Source organism: Diorhabda carinulata, chromosome X (genome assembly GCF_026250575.1).
Source record: "Diorhabda carinulata isolate Delta chromosome X, icDioCari1.1, whole genome shotgun sequence".
Taxonomy (NCBI): domain Eukaryota; kingdom Metazoa; phylum Arthropoda; class Insecta; order Coleoptera; family Chrysomelidae; genus Diorhabda; species Diorhabda carinulata.
This window is the reverse complement of record NC_079472.1, coordinates 44,986,623-45,007,452: the sequence shown is the minus strand read 5'-3', so window position 1 is coordinate 45,007,452 and position 20,830 is coordinate 44,986,623. Positions and strand designations below refer to the sequence as shown.

At 31.0% G+C, this 20,830-nt stretch overlaps 2 protein-coding genes across 8 annotated transcripts in view; one reads left to right on the top strand and one right to left on the bottom strand.

Moving 5' to 3' along the window:
• Positions 1-1,964: 1,964 nt before the first annotated feature.
• LOC130900423 (uncharacterized) lies at positions 1,965-16,872 on the bottom strand. Of its 3 annotated transcripts, none has more exons than XM_057811038.1 (3): positions 16,061-16,872; positions 15,599-15,794; positions 1,965-2,203 (listed from the first exon to the last, which is right to left on the bottom strand). In XM_057811038.1, the coding sequence occupies exons 1-3, from the start codon at positions 16,139-16,141 to the stop codon at positions 1,971-1,973; spliced, it is 510 nt and encodes a 169-aa protein (XP_057667021.1). In that variant the 5' UTR covers positions 16,142-16,872; the 3' UTR covers positions 1,965-1,970. The 3 variants fall into 3 exon arrangements, 2 of the variants coding, with proteins under 2 accessions (XP_057667021.1, XP_057667022.1); XM_057811039.1 differs by having other exon boundaries at positions 2,194-2,304; XR_009060173.1 differs by lacking the exon at positions 1,965-2,203 and adding an exon at positions 11,293-15,457.
• Positions 2,149-20,830, top strand: part of LOC130900410 (extracellular matrix-binding protein ebh) — a 31,302-nt gene continuing 12,620 nt past the window's right edge. The window contains exons 1-5 of one of the 5 annotated variants that reach the window (XM_057811000.1): positions 2,149-2,324; positions 6,245-6,325; positions 17,918-18,248; positions 19,640-19,976; positions 20,076-20,360. In XM_057811000.1, coding sequence (XP_057666983.1) covers positions 6,258-6,325; positions 17,918-18,248; positions 19,640-19,976; positions 20,076-20,360 — 1,021 coding nt within the window. In that variant the 5' untranslated portion in view covers positions 2,149-2,324; positions 6,245-6,257. Of the gene's footprint in view, positions 2,325-5,909; positions 6,021-6,147; positions 6,326-16,415; positions 17,140-17,917; positions 18,249-19,639; positions 19,977-20,075; positions 20,361-20,830 lie in introns of those variants that run through there. The other 4 variants (XM_057811001.1, XM_057811005.1, XM_057810999.1 and 1 more) reach the window with 4 other exon arrangements.

Sequence of the window (20,830 nt, the reverse complement as noted above, 5' to 3'; positions counted from 1 at the left end):
TAATTTTTTAAAGATTAGCTGGAAAACTAGTTTAAAACGAGAGTAGAAAAGGTGGATTGGCTTTATAGAGATGTTATTCGGTAATTATTAATTAAGGAGACATATCACCAGGCAGTTCGGTGCGGCTCTGGGGCCGAGGATCCAAAAAGGTCCCACGATGCCGCGGATTTCAAAGCATCTTTGTTTAGGAAATAGTGAAAAAATGCTAAATATGTAAATAGTACCATAATTAAATTACAAATTGTTGTCAAATCAAAAATCTTACGTCAAATCAGTCTGATGGAATACACTGGCCTAATTCATAGTTAATTGTGGGTGGCCAAAGGGCCGATGAGCACATAGGCATTCAGATAGGCCCATCGTACTCCACTTGATGTGGCACTCACAAACCAGCTAGATCTTGCAGTCATCACTCACCAGATTCTGTAGGACTCTCTTGCACTTCAGGACTCGCCTACAGCACATCTTTTCAGCTCTACTGTCTGAGAAAATTGAGATTACTGAGAATACCTCGGCTTGGAAGACGGTAGTGTTCCGTAAGCGAAAAAGATTCGCTTATTTTGTGGTGTCTTCCGTAGAAGCTTGCTTCGGCCAAGTTGGAGCTGTCGGTGGGTCCATTATTCAAAATAGGTGCTTTGGAGTTACCATTCCATTGCTCCTGCTCAGTGATGTGTGCGTCCAAACCCTTTTATCAACGGTCGCTGGCGTCATTTGGTCGCTGCCCATCAAAATTATTCATTTTCTTTCTCGTTCGACACACTTTATCTATAGAATGCTGTATTAAACTAATATAAGTAATACATCTATATAGACAGTTGGTATGGGAAAAAACGTCCCTACGATACGGTGCCGACAATATTTCTTTTCTCTTTGGTTCGATACATTTTATCTATACTGTGCATGCTTGAGAAATCGCAGAACCGAGCTGGAACCTCGGAGGATAGAGAAATCGTTGCCATTCTGTCTTCCTTAGTCGGAACAGCTTCTACTTATAGAGAGTGCCCATATAGGAGTATTACATATATGTCTATTAAATTGTTCAGAGGTCCTATCAGAAAATTTTATTATGATATCTAAATACTATTTCCATTTTTGTGAATTATAAATTTAAGTATTATATAGTAGAAAAAAAAATGAAAATTCTTTCAACATATGTTATAACATTATTTTATATATAAACACCACAAATTTAAAAAAAAAATTGCAGATGTGAAAAATTTCAAATGACGAAACAAAAAATCTGATAAAGTTCGTCTAATAAAGGTCATCAAAATTAAGTCACTGATCAACTATTTAATTTGATTAAATCAGTCAAAATTAGGAAACACTCAATTTTAAATTCAATCATCCCTCTAGAAATTCTAAAACAAATCAAACTAAACTTTCCAAGGATTTAAAGCTAAAATATCAATCCCTTATTGCTCTTAAAACAGGGTTATTCGTTAAAGTACCCATTTATCATCATTATTTTTGCTCTTAGGAAAAAGTTTCAAATAAAAGTTTTATGGTTATGATTGAATTTTGGCATCTTAAAAATTTCAGAGGGTACCTACGAAAATATAATGGTTGTTTGTTTAAAACTGCAATACTTTTTACTGTAACGGGGTTTGATAGGTACTTCAATTGGCCAGTTTATCCTTCTTTTCTTTGTAATTATTTCAAACATTTGAAAATATACAGGGCTTTCCATTAAAAAAAAATATGTTTATATCTATACACTACTGAATTTTGAATAATATAAATATAATTACGCATCTTTTAATCAGTACTATTTTTTTCTACGGTCATAATAAAAGGGGTTGGTCATTTATAATGAATAGTCATCAAGTTTAAGATACACTATGATTAATTTTAATTATAATTTTTTCAAAAAAAATTTTGTTTAAAAACTCCTGAAATTAGACTTTTAAAGATTTACTTTCATATTACATACTGTGTTCAACTATAAAAAGTCTTTTTGTGTGTAAAAATTAAAATATCGTACGCACTAGCAACAGCTGGTTCTTGAATATTTTAAAATATTCATCGAAATCTTGAAATAACATAACAGCGTTCCTAACCATATGATGTAAATATTCTTTCCCCTCTGCTCCAAAATAGATTTGAAATACGAATCTGTTTAACCCACCCCGTGATGCTGCTGGTGGCATTTCTTCGTAATAATTACTGCTTGATAATTTCGTTCTCTTTGTGTTTGTTGCCTCTAGAACAACATGAGCCTAATTTCAAAACGGGCGCTTGTGAAATATTTTATTTGTTAGTTCGGTGTAGTCTGCAGCGTTGTGTGGAAATCGGAAGAAGTAACTATAAATAAGACGTTGGTGGTAAGTTAAATATTATTATTTAAATTCATTTTTGTACGATTTTTGCCTGTATTTTGAAATATTAACTTTTTCGGGTATTTTTAATATCATGTTTCGTGAAAAAAATTTGAAATGCTTAAAACTTTGATCGTGCTATGATTTCATTACAAAAGTTATACAAATAAAATTATAAATTACACTTTAGAAATCTTATGAAGACTAATTAGTTATTGAAACTTTACCGACATATACTAATTGTAACTTTAATCGTTTTTCTCCTTAAACACACAACTTTAAGAAAACGTAAATATTTTGATTGCACAAAAACAAACAAGAAAACGTGCATTTTTTATCTTTATGAAATTCTTATGAAAGTTGTAAATTGCCAATTCGTTATTGGTTTAAATCAGAACTTTTATTCATCTCAAACATTTTTTCCACGAAATAATCAATTAAAATGCTTAATAAAATCTTTATTCATAATATTTCATATCATATATGATTTAGAAAAGTTCATTACTTAAGTCACATATATTTAATGCGCGAAACATTTTATGTGTTTTATAACATTAAATTTCACATTTTTATGAATGAACAATTACAATATAGAATAATTTAAAAAATTTAATTTAATAAGCTATTTTGGCAGTTGTGATCTCGTACTTGAAAGTGGTGTGATGAGACTTTTCTACTATTCCACCAAAACGCAGCGATGAAAAATAAAACTGAACATATATCATACTAAAGCTTAGACATGCATTCAGCTACATTCTTCTAGGAAAGTGGTTAAATATCTATTAGTAACGTCATCGGGATTATTGATTCGCTTTTATAAAATCCAAGCCCGAATCTAATTTTTCAAAAATCGATTTCTTTTTTCCTATACTTTTTTCATTTCCATTATCAAGAGAAATTATAAATATTACTTTCTGATTATTTTTTTAGGATCGCGATTCCTTGAAAAGAATAGAGATGATTTCTGATTCTTCTAAAACAATTAAAATTGGTTTTACTTGGAAAATAATCGAAAAACCCTTTCCGAATCCTAAAAGCATTGAAAACGATTTTAGATTATTTTGGAGTCAGCCAAGACTCGTGCATAATCGTACAAGATCTATTAGATGTTAGCCCTTTTAGATATTTTGCCACTTTCTTGGCCAAAGTAGCAGTCCATGTAAATGTAAGGTCTATAAGTACCAAAGACAATATAACACAGAGAAAAAAATCCCATTGATCAGCCGATTCATAAGCTTGAAGTTCCACTAGCCATTATCATATACGTTCACACGGTCTGGGAGAACGCCCAGTCCAGGTTTTGCCCATATGTAGGAAAAGTAGAAGTACAGTGAGATGCATGGGTGGGGTTAGATTGTGTGCATTCCACTAAGCACTCAGGAGAATAACGTTCACGACTATGATCTTTCCCGTCCACTTAGTCCAGAGCGTTATAAGCGTAAACTCAAGTGGAATGACTTACAAGGCATTTGGGGCGTTGAGATAAATATTGAGTAATGGCAAAACATGAAAAAATAAAGCGAAAGCTTTAAGAGGTAATATGCTATTATTAGTAAGTTGTTGAATTTTTCGATGAAGGGTTAAGTTATTCATATTAAAGTAAAATCAAAATATCTTCTGCGGCGATAGTAAAATATTTGGTCACAAGAATGCTTCAAAATTACTTATAATATCCCATACTGCATCAAATAATGAGATAAATTCTCATGGTTGTAATCAGCGTCACTCAAGTTTTGAAAATTTCTCTAATTCTTTCAACGCTTACTTTGTCCTACTTCTTGACAAGGGTCGTCGTGATCGTTAGTCATGTCGTCATGAGTGACGTTCTTGTCGCCACCATAACGATCGTAATCGCTATGTGGAACGCCCAAAAGAGTATTTTAGGCACTGTGAACGCTTAGCTTAGTGGAATGCACTCATTATGCTCAGTCTGTCCAACGTCACTCTTCCGGACTGGAGTTTTCTGGGAAGACAGTGTATTGTAGTAAATGGAAGTAAACACATGACTCGGACGATCGCCTGACGCGTCTCTAATACTTCAATGGTCAGTTGATCCATTTTCAGAAATCGTCCTTCAATGGATTGATTTAGTGCCGGTTTTGAGCTTTTAATTCCGAATTATTTTTTTGCACTTTAGTGACTATTTCAAATGTGAAATGATCCTGGCATAGTTAGACAAAGTATGTCATGTAGTAGAACGCAGTTTCTCATATTCGTATCTTATCCTTTCTAAAAGTTCGTCAAATGACGACATTAAACATAATGAATAGAATGTGCCATAAAGTTGCCTTCTTTTTAAAATAGGATGAACCCAAATACTTCTGAACCTTTTTTTCTTCCTGTAGTAGATAAGTAAACAAAGAATAGCTAGTTTCATACGTCTTGACAATTTGCAAAAATACTGACGGACTATTGATGTAAAATTAGAACCTAGCACAATCCGACCGTTTATCCAGGGTGGTGTATTCAACACTCCAAATTTCTCTTGATCTATTTCATCTTAAGTCGCTAGAGAAAGATTTTCCTCTGCAGGAATGGGATTGGGGCGATTTTTAGGAGGAGGTTTCCATTAGAATTGCATTCGCTCACGATTGCACATGGTATTAATTCTAAAGTGAGAATTCCCTGTAATTGGCAATTTTGATAATGAGCGAGGCTTAGGAAAACCAGAGAAAACCTATAATATCGACGAATCGTCGACAGTTCATAAAGACTTCATAGCAAATATGAACTAATCATGTTTATTTTCATTTTTATGAGAGAGAGATTCTTTGGATAATTTTTAGATAGGATAAGGGAAATTTTATATAGAAGGAAGGTTTGCTGGAATTGAGACTAATATAGGAGTTGCTGGGGTTTTCGATCTGTCACATAATACTTATGCTTAATCCTGATGTCTTTCTACCTTTTTAAGTGTAAGGTTTCATATGATACTAATCATATTTTAATTGTTTGGTTAACCTAACCCCTAACCATCAATTCAAACCTATCTGAAACCCAAAAATGCGTGTTCTCCCAACATTATTTTTAAAGCAGCGTGCGATGCTTTGTACGGGGTTTTTCTTGTGGGAATAGTGACATTTATTTTCTTATTACTATACACTCATATTAAGAAATATTTTTTTTACTTTTTGGTTTAATTAAATATAAAAGCATGTTGTTTAGTTATTTTCATTATTTTATTTATAATATATGTAGTTACAGGATACATCGAATTTTATTTTTTAATAAGGAAACGAGCGACAATCTTTGGTGGGAGAATGTAAGCAATTTGATGTCTTAGTTGTAAAATTATACATTGAAGTTTTGGGTTTTTCCGAACTTTTTCTGATCATATTCATCATTTCACTGATAATATTAGTCGCAATTCTTTTACCTAGAAATTATCACTTTCCTCGAAGTCTCCTTAATTAATTTTTGATTAATTCTGAATTGATGACAAGAAGCTCTTATCAGATGCTCTCTGTTACTTATCCAATAATACGAGATAATGTTTGTATTAAATAAAATTTAGTTGTTTGTTAAGAAAGTGGGTTTAAAAAACAGATAAACAAACATGCTAAAAAATGGTAGGAGATTACATGTTATTCATTGATATTGCTCCAATTGTGAACAATATAGTTATCAAATAAAAAGCCGCCAATATTGTAAGGTTACATCTAAAAGAATGAGTAAAATTCAAAATTATTATTAAACTCGCAGGTGAATATTGCAAAACATACAAAAAATAAAGAAATTAGGAAATTTTTTAGAATTATTGAAAGTATTCTCCCAGTTGCACTCAATCAAAAGGTCATGTTAGATAAGTATATTTTTATCGCTCCTTATTAAATTTACTAATAGCAAAAACTGAAGCTTATCAATAATTAACAACAGTTCAATATTCTTATTTATGTTGGCAAGTTTTAATATTTGTGTTTTTTCAGATTTTATTTGAAAATGGTTCGGAATGTGGTGCTTTTGTTAATAGTGTTAATAGCCATAACAAGAACAAAAGCAGTTGTAACGTGAGTACTTCTAATTCCAAATATTTATGCGTTTTGGTAATTGAGCTATGGATTTATTTTAAAAAATAATTCTAAGAATACAGTATAACAACAAGATAACTTTATACCGGAACGAAAATATTATTCTCAGCAATAAAATTTGAACAAATTTACAATACGACATTTGTAGTATTGCTTTCAAAATATTATACTGAATCAATGAATAATCTTTCACATCAACATTTTTTAATGCATTCTCAAAAATCAACTGCTTTACTGAATTGTGTTTTATGTCTTCTTTATGGAGCTATATCAGAAAAGATATTTTTTGGGGCTTTTTTTATCATTATGAGGATGGACCCAGAAATACCTGGCTGACTTAGAGATGGCAGTAGTTGCTTGAAAAATATCACTGTATTAGAAAATACACAATCTATATAGCATAAGTTTTAAGTTTAAAGACGCTAAGTTGTTTAGTATTTAGCAGCCATCAATAGTGAACGTCCTCAGTAAATTTGTAAACATGGAAAAAATTCAACATCATTATGTGGTACAATACTTTTATTTGAAAGGGCTCAGCCCAACCAATATAAAAACTAAACTAGATTATACTCCGGGTGAGATTGCTCATAGTAGAACAAAAATAGCGCCATGAAAATGTTTTCATCGAGTGGCAATGTTTCACAGAAATAAAGCCGAATATTTGCATCGTTTCATGACCCTGGATGAAATGTGCGTCCATCACTTCACACCCAAAACAAAAGAATAATCAAAACAATGAACTGAAAAGAGAGAGCCGGCTCCAAAGAATGCAAAGACCATTGCATCCGCAGGCGTCGGTTTTTTGAGATGCGCGTGGGCAAATTTTCATTGTCTATCTTGAAAATGGAAAAACTATCAACGGTGAGTATTATGCAAATATAACATTTGAGCGAGAAATGAAGCAAAAACGGGCTCGTTTGGCTAAGAAGAAAGTGTTGTTTCATCAACACAATGCACCAGCTGACACATCCGTTATTACAATGACCAAAAAAAAGCTCGATGGTCAAATATTTTCCAACAATGAAGAGGTGATGTCGGCTGTTAATGGCTTGACGATTTTTATTACAAAAAAGGTGTCGAACTTATTGAACATTCCTGGGAAAAGTGTATGGAGCTAATACGTTGAAAAATAAATATATTTTTTTCCAAAATTTTTGTGTTTCCATTGTTGGGGCAGGTACTTCTGGGACCATCCTTGTAGCTGGTCTTCAATGATAAATTTATGAAATTGTATTATTGTGATGCCTAAAAGAGACATACAAACTCGTTCAGACTGACAATAATATGAACTTCACTATGCACTTCCATGATGTTAAGTAAAGTTTGATATGTATAACAGGAATCAAGGTAAACCGCCAGATGACGAGAAGGCGTTTGACACCATTATGTAACTGAAATATAATATAGTGCCCGTAATTGATAGCTTGTACTCACTATCACGGGTTCACGAAATACAAAAAGAATTGCTCAATACCTAGAGTCGGAAATAACCAAGGCTACGTAAGTCTTTGGAAAAAGAATTCTGAGAAAAATATATGGACCAGTAAAATGAAATAACCAGGAGAGGATACGTAATAATGAAGACTTTTCCGCATTGTATAAGGATATAGACGTGGTCAAGTAGCTAAGGCTTGCGAAACTGCTGTGGTTGGATCACGTTTTGCGTATGGATAAAGAATTAATTCCGAGAAAGATCTTCAATGTTGGACCAGCCAGAAGGCAGGATTCTTGAAACAGAAAATTGGAATGTGGATACACGCGAGAGAGACTACTGGAAGTAGTTATTAGTGTCAGCTTATAGAGTTACATAAATGTACATAAAGTTGTAAGAATTAAATTTAATTAATATCATATGTGACTTCATGATTATTTGCATCGTTTATCTTAAAAATGGGACTAAATCAATTATTTTAACTTACACATCATTCTATATAGCATTTCTACTAGCATCTTCAAAAAATGGAATCTGTTCAAATCAAATGATGCAGATGCTTATTAAAACTTATAAATAAATCTTTAAAGTTCGTTTACCCCCCGGGATGTATTAAAGCAAAAAACTTTCTACACAAACAGTTAACAGATTAAAGTTAGCTACAGGGCGGTGCGTTGTGGTAGTTTCTAGTTTGTTTAATGAAAAAAATATCCTATGTTTTTATCAAAATTGTCGTGGTAATTGACACCCAGTATTTTAATTAACATGTTTCGTATGTAGATGACTGATATTAAGAGGTATATCCACCAAATAAGTTCCGTTTGGTTATATAAAAAAAGTGAACTGATTAAGAATAATGTTAAACTAATTTACATATAATTTACTATAAATTTCACTTGGTATAACTTTCGCTGCATTCGAGAAACGAATCGCAGATATGAGTTCACAAGCGGTGAAATTTCCAATTAAGACTGACATAATAAAGTAGCATCACAAAGCAGCAGCGATCTAAACATGGCGTACATTCCATTTACTTGAGTCAAAGTAAGTGCCGCTCGGAACTGTGATCACAGCGTTGCCGCTAAAAATAGAAACGGAACTTACATTGTGAATATACCTCGTTTATTCGCACTCAACCCAACAGCAACCATTCAACAATCCAATTAAATAAATTTTTCAGATCTACCGTACCTAAACTAATTGGTTATTCATTTCCAAAAAAGTTTTCATTTTTTCCACTTCTCAAATCAAATTTTAAGTTGTCGAAAGAAAATCAATGATTTCATCTAATTGATAAAATTAAGCGCGTTATCTTGTATATCACGACTTATATATCAAGTACCAAGAAAAAATCAGTAATTATTTCGAGATATATGCTTCTTTAAATACTATGTTCGTCCAAAAACTATTGGATAACTGAATATCCATTCAGTATAATTTCTTAACAGCTATTTTTTGCTGGTGTATAACTTTGTGTTAGAAGTTTTAGTTGACTTAATAAGTTGATGCAGAAGCTGTGTTATATTATGTCAGCAGGATTGTTCCATTTTTTCTACCAGCCGATTTATGGTGAACAGTAGAGATATTAGTTTTAAAATAAAAAAAAATAACTGATAATACCAAGTAATTAAAAATTTGAGGTTTAGTATTTTCTGCAAAATGCAAACGTTTATTTAAAATTGAGTAGGTAACTTCTGTAACAATATATTACACAACTGATTCGCCCTGTAAGATATATTGCCGACTTCATTCACAGATGTTTTCTTTTTATTGACATAACTTTGAATGAATGCATTTTATTGAGTGACTTACCCACTTATATGTTAGATAAACACCACATAACTGAAATTGTGCCTTTTTGCTTCGATTCATTAAGTTACAAAAACCATGTGCAATTTTGACGTTTATGAAAACAACTATCAAAGGCGTCCGTAGGCTTAAATTTGGAGGGAGGTAGAATTATCATGAAAATAGAGATTAAACTAAATGGTAGGAGTCTTAAGAGAATAACTAATTATTTTATAGCACTATCTTGCAAGAAAAACTCGTACGCAACAAAACAATGTAAAATTATACGTGGGTGATTCCGTTCTAACTGTGATTTTTTGTATTCAAAATTTCAAGATTTTAAAATTTAACTTTTCTAATTTTTTTATGCATATTATTCATCTATTTTACTGTAAAAATAAAACTCTAAGAGGAATTTACTACAACTTCAAAGTATCACGAGCAAGACACAAATGTCGGATTTTGAGTTCCACGGTACTGACTCATTTATCCACGGTACTGACATGGTAACTTAAGATATTAAACAACAAGTGCATCAATTTTCCTCAGTTTGATCATAAACATTAGAATTTATAAGGTAATTAGTTTAAATCATTTGTTACGACAAAAAAAATTAATAATTTATCGGTAAATTCTAGGAATGGACATGACACGGTACTGACATGGTAACTTAAGATATTAAACAACAAGTGCATCAATTTTCCTCAGTTTGATCATAAACATTAGAATTTATAAGGTAATTAGTTTAAATCATTTGTTACGACAAAAAAAATTAATAATTTATCGGTAAATTCTAGGAATGGACATGACACGGTACTGACATTCAAGTGATGTAGTATAAGTTTTCTTTAAGTGGCAAGTTATATTGTATAAAAATAATGTTTAAATATCTTAAGAATTATTCAATTAACACAAAATTTTTATTAATTGATTATTAATTAATGACTAGTACAAAAAAACAATACAGGACATTGAATATCACAGTTATAATGGAATCACCCACGTATCGATTCACAGTCTTAAAATATATGATATTGGATGAAAATAAATGTTAAAAACAATATTATATGAAAACTCAAATAATCCAACCCTTACGGCTCAACATTATCCAAACCTGTTATGCAGAGAGAGTTCATATCTCTCAGCTGTTTAGAGCTAATTCACCAAAAAGACTTTTTAAGAAACCTCAAACAACAAATCTAGTAGGCGACTTGATTGTGTCACGTGAAGAAATAATTCTATTATTAAAAGTCTTTTTAAAAGTATTTTGAACCTCTCGTTTAATGTGTGCAGGAATTGAATCTCGAAGTTATAAAAGGGAGTGAAAGAGCTCCAGAGATATTTTGCTTTCGTAGAAGTTCTATAATTATTTACCACTAAACTTTATGATGTAGCAGAGATAGATACATTAATTTGCATAATATACATTATTGGTCTAACAACAATCTTTACTGGTTGCGCCAACATTAACGCAATTGAAATCATTGAATGCATTGTGTGGCATTGTAGGCGTAACTATTCAACATTTTTTTCTATCAACAATTAACTTCCTTAATCCTGAAGCCTTTCTACCTTTTCAGGTTCAAAGTATATTTTAATTGAGTCATTAAGTGGGCTCTCTTTTCCACAGCAGCTGCCATTATTTCCTATCCTGTATCTTTTGTTTAATTTTCTGTCATCTTATTTCCCCTACCATCTTAATTTCTTCTCTCTAACTCCGTTTTCCTTTCTTTTCGTTCTCCCATTCTCATAACATAGCCAAACTAACTTAATTATCCTTCTACTTTGTTTTCAATTGGTTTTGAATTCAAATTTTCTCTTATAGCGTTATTCCTTATTTTGTCGATTTTGATTTATTCTCTGTTTTTTTTTAGAAATATCATTTCTGTACATCGTATTTTGCTTTTTTGTTTCTGTGTGAGTGTCCATGTCTCAGATCCAAATGTTGATATAGGTGTGGGTACTTTTTTATTTATTTCTGTTTTTATTTTTTTGTTATTTCTTTTTTGGCTAGAAATTGTTTTGATGGCATTAAATAATTTTCAAGGTGCTCATGATCAACAATTGAATTGTGCCTTATTTTTTCATTTCCTAATATTACTGCCTTGTAGAAAATCTAACCTTAAATTACGGCAAAATGTTTTTGTAACTACCAGCACACTTTTCAGAAAATGTGCAGATTGGCCTTAACCATTTTGAATTTCATGTCTCCATCGTGTAGAATATTTTTTTGCTGAAGTATAAATACAAAAAGTGATTCAAAGCTTGTTTAATGCAGATTTTGAAACTGTGATAATGTCACACGCGGATCACAAGCTGCTCCTACATTGATCATGATAAATTTTATTTCAAACTCGATTATTTTCTCCTATTAAGACTCCACAGGTTTCTTTTAAATTATGAATACTATGAATACCGTTATTATAATTCATAGTGACATTGGACGGTCATGAACCGCAATTTTGCATTCACTTGGCTGCGCTGCGCTCCGCCTCGCAACTGCAAATATTGCTCGTAAAAAAATATGCACTTTTAATCCTTATAATATAATATACTATTTTATCAAGCAATGTTAAAAGAAAGAATGAATACTAAACAATTAATGGGTTTTTATTATCTTTCGTATTTCCATGGAGTCATCATTTTCATTATAAGCCGTCAGATGTTCCTTAATATGTAACTCCCTATACTCTTATAAAATTAATAAAAATTTCAATACTGAATCTTAAAAAATTAGCAATTAATTAATTCTTTCTGTCTAAGATTGAGAATTTTCTGTTAAAAAAAACAAAGTACTGATTGAATTTATGACATAAATCTCGGATTACTTAAAAATATCGTTCTGTGTCTTGTAAATATTTTACAATCTAAATAATGCAGTTACTTCTTTTGCTCTTTATGAGAAGATGTACATACAGTATGGTGGAAATGAAGGGAATAAATTCGTTCATCGACGACTTTAAGAAAACACCTGAAAACATGCTATTCGTAAGGATCCCTTTTTATTTTTGACGTTATCTAGATGAGCTTCTAAAATTTTTTAATCAAAATGTGGGTGTTGTAACACAATATTTTAAATATCTTTTAAATACCTATTCAGCTACATCAACATATTATTGAAAAGGTTTCTTAATAAAATGTACTAAGTATTGGCATGATGTATTTATTGACATAAATATTGTGATGGTCGCCACTCTTAATGAAATATCTTATCTACCCACTACTTGCCATTTTTACTTACCAACATAACATTGATACTTGGACATTCCAACTGAATTAAATTTCCGTCAAGTGATTAATACTAATATTGTAGTGGTCGTATTCAAAAAGTTTCTGTATCATAACATAAAGCTGATTGAAACTCAAAGAAAAGAAATTTGTTGAAGAGATAAAACACGTACGCAGAAAGAAGTATGTGCGCTTTCTAATAAATACCGCAACCGAAAACCGATTTCACAATCCACTGAAAGCAAAATTGAGAAGAAATAGACCTCCATAAAGTTAGTAGAAAACCAATATATGAAGACAAATAATAGGTGTTCTATTAACCTTTCAAGATAATCCCCATACCATATCAGTTAATGACATGGACCATTCAACAGTTCTTAAAAAGCTAAAGAAGGGAAAGTGGCATCCCTAAAAAGTTTAGTACCAGAATTTATGGAACATTGGAACCAAATAACAGAGATCCGATGTTTTAGAAAAAGGTACTATTCAATACCCAAAGAAAAAGTTAATGTTTGAACGAGAATAATAGATAATAGGATTATTGGACCATCCTTTTTCGAAGGACCTTGACAGGTCCTCGAAATTTGGAATTTCTGTAAAACTTCTTGTTCCCCTAATTGAACCTGTTGTTTCCAAACAGAAATGATTTATGGCTGCAATAAGATGGTGCGCCTCCACATTATGCTATCTTAGTGCGCAGAACGTCTTTCCAAATTAGTGGATAGGAAAGAGAAACAATAGAATGGTGGCCTACGTCACCTGATTCAACTCATCTTGATTTATTTTTATGGGTATACTTGAAAAGAAAAGTGTACCGAAATAGGCCACAAAACATCATTGAACTCAAAAAAAGGATTCGTTTTAAGGTTGCAAAAATAACTCCGGAAGTTATAGAGACAGTTAGAGAAGAATACATGCAATTACTGAATAGAAACCTGTATTACAACACCCACATTCCCATTTAAAAATTTTAGCGATGACGTCTTCACGCTCACATAGATGACGTCAAAAATAAAAAGGTATCATTACGAATAGCCTACTTAAAAATAAAAATCGATGGGTTCCAGGATTTTTCTTTAAAGTGGCCGGTTTACGAAATATTGAATTTATTTCTTACATTTGCACCATACCGTATATTAAATAGCTGCGAGCATATGCTTTGCGTTCGTGCTTAACACAGAGACATTTTTTTCCTATTAAAACTATTATGAAGTCTAAGAGACAAAACTAAAATTAAAAATAAAATGTTTGATGAGTATTTAACAGAATGCTGGCATAATGCCAAACTTCGATGTGGAGGATGTTTATGTTTTTAATGTAATATAATGTATTTATGAACTTGCTAACATAACACAGTCTCTAATAGGAAAAAAATTTTATTTATGAGTGTTGAGTCTGTATATTTGTTTCCTTAATTTTTTTGACTATTGTTATAGTCATTTCTCAACTTAACAGCTTTTGATAATGTAAGCTTTTCGACAATGTTTCATATGGAAAATAATTATGTGATGAAAAGCAGTTGGTGTTAAGAATTGCATTGGTTGGTAAAGTTCATGTCATAGGTATTTTATTTATTATTTTGTTACTGAAAAAAAAGGGTGATCTTCAAAGTAATTTATTATGTCTAAATTTTCAATACAAAATTGCTACTTTTGTAGTTATGTAACACAGGTACAAGAACCAATTAAGATGATTTTTCTATCACAAAACACCGGGTGCATCATTATGATTAAACCACCTTTTAACCATTTCATAATTGATAGGGTGGACAAGTTAAACGCTAGTCAGTATGTCTCTCTTATACTAAGAACTAAAATGTATCTCTATTAAACACTAAAATTATAATTACAATTTGAAATCTAATTATTTTCTGTTAAAAGTTTTGCTATATGAACAGATGAAAAAGAGGAAGACGATTTCATCAAAAATTGAATATTTTACTACACATTACGTAGGAGCTAAAAATGAAACATTTTAGTTAAAAATAAAAAAAAATAAAAGCAAGAAAACTCCAAGAAAACGTTACAACCAGATCGTCCATATCTGAGAGTTTGTTCTATTTTAATGGTACAATAAGTTTATGTTGAGAGTGAGTGAACGTTCTTTTGCATGGAAACAATCACACAAAGATTAAAATTCGTTATGTACACAAAATGAATTTTTTTTGTAAACAAAAATTTACTGTACACAACAGAAGTATGTGCAGCTATATTATCCCCTTCATAGATAAAGGATAGTGGGATAGATAGGAAACTGTTCACATTATATTTGAACATTGCGACTAGCGCCACCTTGCGGGTTTAGGAAACAGCAACGACTAAAGATTTGGCGGAATGTTTAAAATTTTCAGTTCAAATCAATGTTCAGGTTATTTGGATTACGAAAAGCAAAAATAGAATACTTTCCCTACAATATATTTCTATTAACACTAAGTATATAACTAGATAGGTACTTAAATTATATTCAAACATTTGAGATTTTTCATTTTTTTTGAATATTTTAATTGCTTTTCAAATTTTTGTGCAGCATATATGGTAAAACTTCTTCACAAATCAATTTTGAAGTTAATGGTATGGAGATGTTAACTGTTTCTACTTCAGGTGAACCTATTTGCTCTGATAAACTATGCTTTGAGCGTAGTTTAACCATTTTGGCAGAAGAAACTGTAAAAAGACATATTTCTTTCATTTATCGTAAATACTTATAGTTATTATTAGTATTACTGCTTCACTGATATCCATGAGAAAGAGAAAAGAAAAGATAAAAATTTATAATTAATAGATTTGGAAATTGATTAAACTCACCTTCTTTCCTGTTAGAAGCATTAAGAAATAGAGAAGGAATTGCATCCTGTTTTAAGGTCGATTTATTTCTGGTTCCAACATAGCGGGCTTCTGCACTAAAGTGAATAGTACAAATACGGTACGACTTTCGGACTCTTTCCATAGGCTTCACCTTTAAGTCTTCTCGGCCAATTGCATTAATCCAAATATCATACAGCTACAACAAAATTTTATTTGTTAGTTTTCCTGTCTTCTGTGAACTATTATTACTATATATACCTATATAACATTATGTTGACTTAATTTTTCACACCTTTAAATATAAGCAAAAATAGGCATGCCAGATGTTATGCCGTTTTTGTTAACCATTGTTATTGTTAACTTCAGGCCACATAAAATTTCTCCAAAATATAAACCCTGGCATGGGCAAGAATGTATGACATACACGTTAGGATAAAGTTAATGGCATATTTTTTTACTTACTATTTGATCTTTTGGAAAAATATGCATTTGGGCATCCTTGTTATAATTGTTACAGCCATTAACGCAACAGTTAAAAACCATGTTGAAAAAGTTCTTAATCAATAAGCTTAAAATCACAAAAAAATGGCGGAATCCGAATAATGAGAGAATAACACAAAACTATAAACGCACAAATCAAACTATCCAATTTACTAAACACCAATAATAACCACAATAGTAATAACGAAATAATAAACTTGTTGCTGTACCTCTCAGATGATAGATCGATAAATAATTGTATACCATGCGCAATCGCGGAGCTGTGTGGCGCCCTCTGATGAGTTTAGGAAATAAGAATATGTAGTGAACTTTCACGCTCATTAAAGTTACCAGAGCATGGTAGAAATGGATGAATCACTATTCGTCATGCGTAAAGACAGTGTTGGTGGGATACTGAAACAATAGTAGGTACAAATGGAATTTTCAAAGAAACTGCTTTACTAATAGGCAGCATTGGTCCTGGGACACTGTGTCCAATAAGTGGCGAACATACATCGAATAGAAATTACTACCATCAAAATGTCAACCACAGCCAAAACTTCATTCGGACTTTGTTACGTACATACGGTTGAGCAAATATGGAGTGGCTAAGTCTAGCTTTCGACATCGTTTCGATAACCATTCCCAATTATTGAACAGTTACTTGTGGTAATTTATGTGCGCAAACGACTTCCTCAATCTGCAAACTATGGAGTGTAGAGAAGGAGTAACATCTCTTACGGACGGTACGTTTAAAATATGGTCTGAATTCTGTAGGGATAATACGTGGCGCTGATTGTACTATGGGATTGAGATCTGAAGTTAAACACTTACTATATCTGAAACTAGCTTCAGATTCTATAAACTAACGAAAACAGAATATTATGTAGGTGGTGAAAAGAATTAAACAACGTTTAAAATATTAAAAAAATAGTAAAAAAAGAATAGAAAAAATCATGGTGAAAACTTGTATTTATGGATGTATAAGTGGTTCTTTAAAAAATCGTGGAATTCGTTCATCTCAAAATATAAAACAAGCAAGTCTCTTTGGAATACCAAAGGTAAGTCATGTTTGAATCTGTTAGAAAGCAAAATTCATTCAAAATTGATATTTTTATATGACTATAACTATTATATTAGTTGCTAATGAAGTTCAATATTTTATTTTTATAAACCGAAATATTTTTTTTTATTATTCTATTATTTTTATTTATCTAATTATATCGCTATAATTATTATATAGGTTACGGATAAAATTCAATATTTTATTTTAATCAACCAAAATGTTTTTTTTATACTATTTCATTATTGTTACATGATTCTACTTTTTTTTCATATTAGAATATATGTATTATCTAAACCAAATAAATAGCTAAATAATAAAGTTAATTGTTTTACTGACAGATAAAAAACTTCTGGGAAATTTTCAGTTTGGGTCACTCCTAATTAATCCCTCAGAATGCTTGCTTAGCATTGTACTTATCATTACTTAATGCCCTTAATTGTTTCATACAGTGTATCAAATTAGGTATTTTTGGTAAGTTTGGTTTGCAAAGAAATCAATTTTTCAGGATTTTGGAAACTACTTTGAGACTCTATAGCTCCTTAGGGATGCAACTTGGTATAGCAGTAAAACCAAAATTTTAGGCTTCCTTACACAGCTATGCTCTATGTCAGTTATTACGCTATATATCATATATTTAGTATTAATTTTACTTTGAGGCAAATTTAATTCAATTAACTAGTGATTGAAACAAACGATTGTTTAAAAAGTTCTCTAATATCTCTGATATGAACGTATGTGTATTACGTTAATATTTTAATATTTTGATGTTTCAGAAATGAAGATATCAGGGTAGCAATTTTACAAATAGTGAAAGTTGTTAGAGCAACGGATGATAAGTTAGAAAGGCATGAATTTCGTGACAGGGCCGTTAGTGAACAATTGAAAAAAGGTTTGATCAACATCGATAGAAAAATCAAAATGTTGGATCCACTTAAAGGGACAGTTGGTAGATTAGATGAAAGACTCGCCGCTGTCGAAACTATACTCATGCAGAAAAATGAAGGGGAGAAAATGCAATTGCAAAGAACATATGAAGCTGTTATTGACATACAAAAAAATTTACCAGTTTTATTGGAAGAAATGAAAAATGAGATAATATCTAAGGTAAGTACTCAATGATTTTCTAATTTTGATAAATTACTATTATAGTAGTAGGTAATATTCAATACAGTTAAGTCATTTGGTTGTTGTACAAAATTGATGTATCATCTCTAAGAAAATTTGTAATTTGCATTACATTCCATAATTCAAATACTATTTTTTTTAAATATGCTTGGACCCGTCTATTACTATTTCCAATCACGATTTTTTACATATAATAGTAATGTATAAATGATACACCCCAGCTTTGCAGAGGAGCAACTCCTATATCGGGGCCAAGTCCAACAAACCTTTCTCCTATAGCAAATATATCCTACCTAAAAATTCTTCAATGATTCTCTCTCTCGTAGTACTTACGACGATTATGTTCATGAACACAGTCTCTCCCTTTCCACTTGTCCAGAACGTTATAACCGTAAACCCAAATGGAATGGATTATGAAGCATTTTTTGAGTTGGGTAAATAATAACAAATGACAAAACAAAAACAAATAAAAAAACTCTAACAGGTTATATTACAATTTGTAAGTCATTGGAGTGGAGGAGTGGAGTCTAAATTATATTAAAGTAAAATCAAAAGTTTTTTCCTCTGTCGATAGAAAGATGCGTCACAAGATTGCTCCACTGCGGAAAATCAAGAGATTACTATGGTTGGAATGGGCAATCGATGGTTAATCTGCTTCTTCTTTTTCTCATTTCTCCTTTTGCCCTCTCTAGGGTGTCGAAAATGTATTTATTATACATTTACCCATTTTTTCATCATTTCCTGTTCTATGAGGTATTATCATTTGATTTATTATCTGTTGCTTTTGGTGTTCTATATCTATTATTTGTTTGCTCTACGTTTTTCTTGGTCTGCCCTTTCTCGTTCCTCCTATATTTCTTGCTTTCCATATTAGTTTGGTTAATCTACCTTGTTCCATTTTATATATATATATATATATATATATATATATATATATATATATATATATATATATATATATATATATATATATATACAAACTGTACGTACAATCATCGCTTATTTTATTTATTGTCGACCACATCATCAAGAAAAAACCATGGAAGAGTTTTCGATAACAACAACTCCTGTTTGTGATTGGATTTCATTTTGTAGAGAAGTATGTAGGTTAGATTAGGTCTCTACGATTAAATTAAATATTACAATCACTGAAAAATCATTACAATTATTTGATTCTTTAAAGGCAAAAAAGTACCTAAAGTACTAAAACCTAATCTAGATAATTACTGTATTTTTTCCATTGTTCACTTTTATTGATAATCAATCCCAGTTTTTTATAAACATGAATGATGTATTTAATTCACAAACAAATTAATACTGAGATTGGTGTTAGTGCAGCAGATAAGTAATAACTGTTATTTTCTTTCTAGATTACAGCACACGAACCACCAGCTCAAATCACGGAACCAACTATAACAAAAAAAGATTTTGAAAAACTAGAAAAAGAATTCATAAACAAAATTGATAAAGTTAGTAATATCATAGGAAACATAGAAACCGAACTTCCCAAATTAAAAGAAGATTCGAAACACGTAAAAGACATTCACGATAAATCTTCAGATAATCTCGAAAAATTAAAAAAACATATTGACGATAATCAACAGCTATTGACGAAGTTCGACAAGAAATTATCAGAGTATAATAATAAAATTCCGAACATTTCAAGTGATAAAGGACAGGATGAATTGAAGCAGACCATTGCAAAAGGTGTACTTCATATTATTTTAAATATATGTAAATAATATAAGGATGCAATTAATGATTCATCATCAATTAATGTGATAATTACAACTCAAACTATTTCAGTTTTGGATAGTCAAAAATCTACGACGAAGGATATACAGGAGGATATAAAGAACTTACAGAATCAAGTTAAACAATTACCACAAAAAGATGATATCACCAGGAGCCAAAGTAGTATTTTGAATAAATTAACAAATGGAACTAATTACCACGTTCCCTCATTAGAAAAAGATATAAGCAAAATTTTAGTTGTGGTAAACAAAAGTCACAATGATACTGTTAAAAATACAAATGTTTTAATAACAGTTACAGATACCTTGAGGAAAGGCTTTGCTAATGCGAATAATGGTAAGAAATGTTGAAATATTTTCTGGTTTTGTCTTTTATGTGAACAGTTACTTATATATAGATGTTGCAGTTATCTATATCTAGTTGTTTTCAATTTTAATTTTTAGAACTAGATTTCTATTCTAGTCTTTAATTTATATTGATATTCGCTATAATAAAATAAAGTCGTCAGAAAATAGAAGCACCCCCTTCCAAATTTTAAGTACAATTTCATCATAAAGGATGGGAAAAGCAATAATCTGTCTTTCTTATTGTCAGTTTCCAACATTTTTACCAAGTCTTAATTCGATTACAATTCCATCGTACATATTTTTGATGAGGGTCAGTTTTCAGGATAATATCAAAGAGATTATGCCCTCATTCATTTCCACATTTTCACGCTATTTTGGACAAACCTCTTTCACAAAATTAACTGTTACCTCAGATCCCCCATAGCCATATTACTTTTAAAATCCCATAGAGTAAAAATT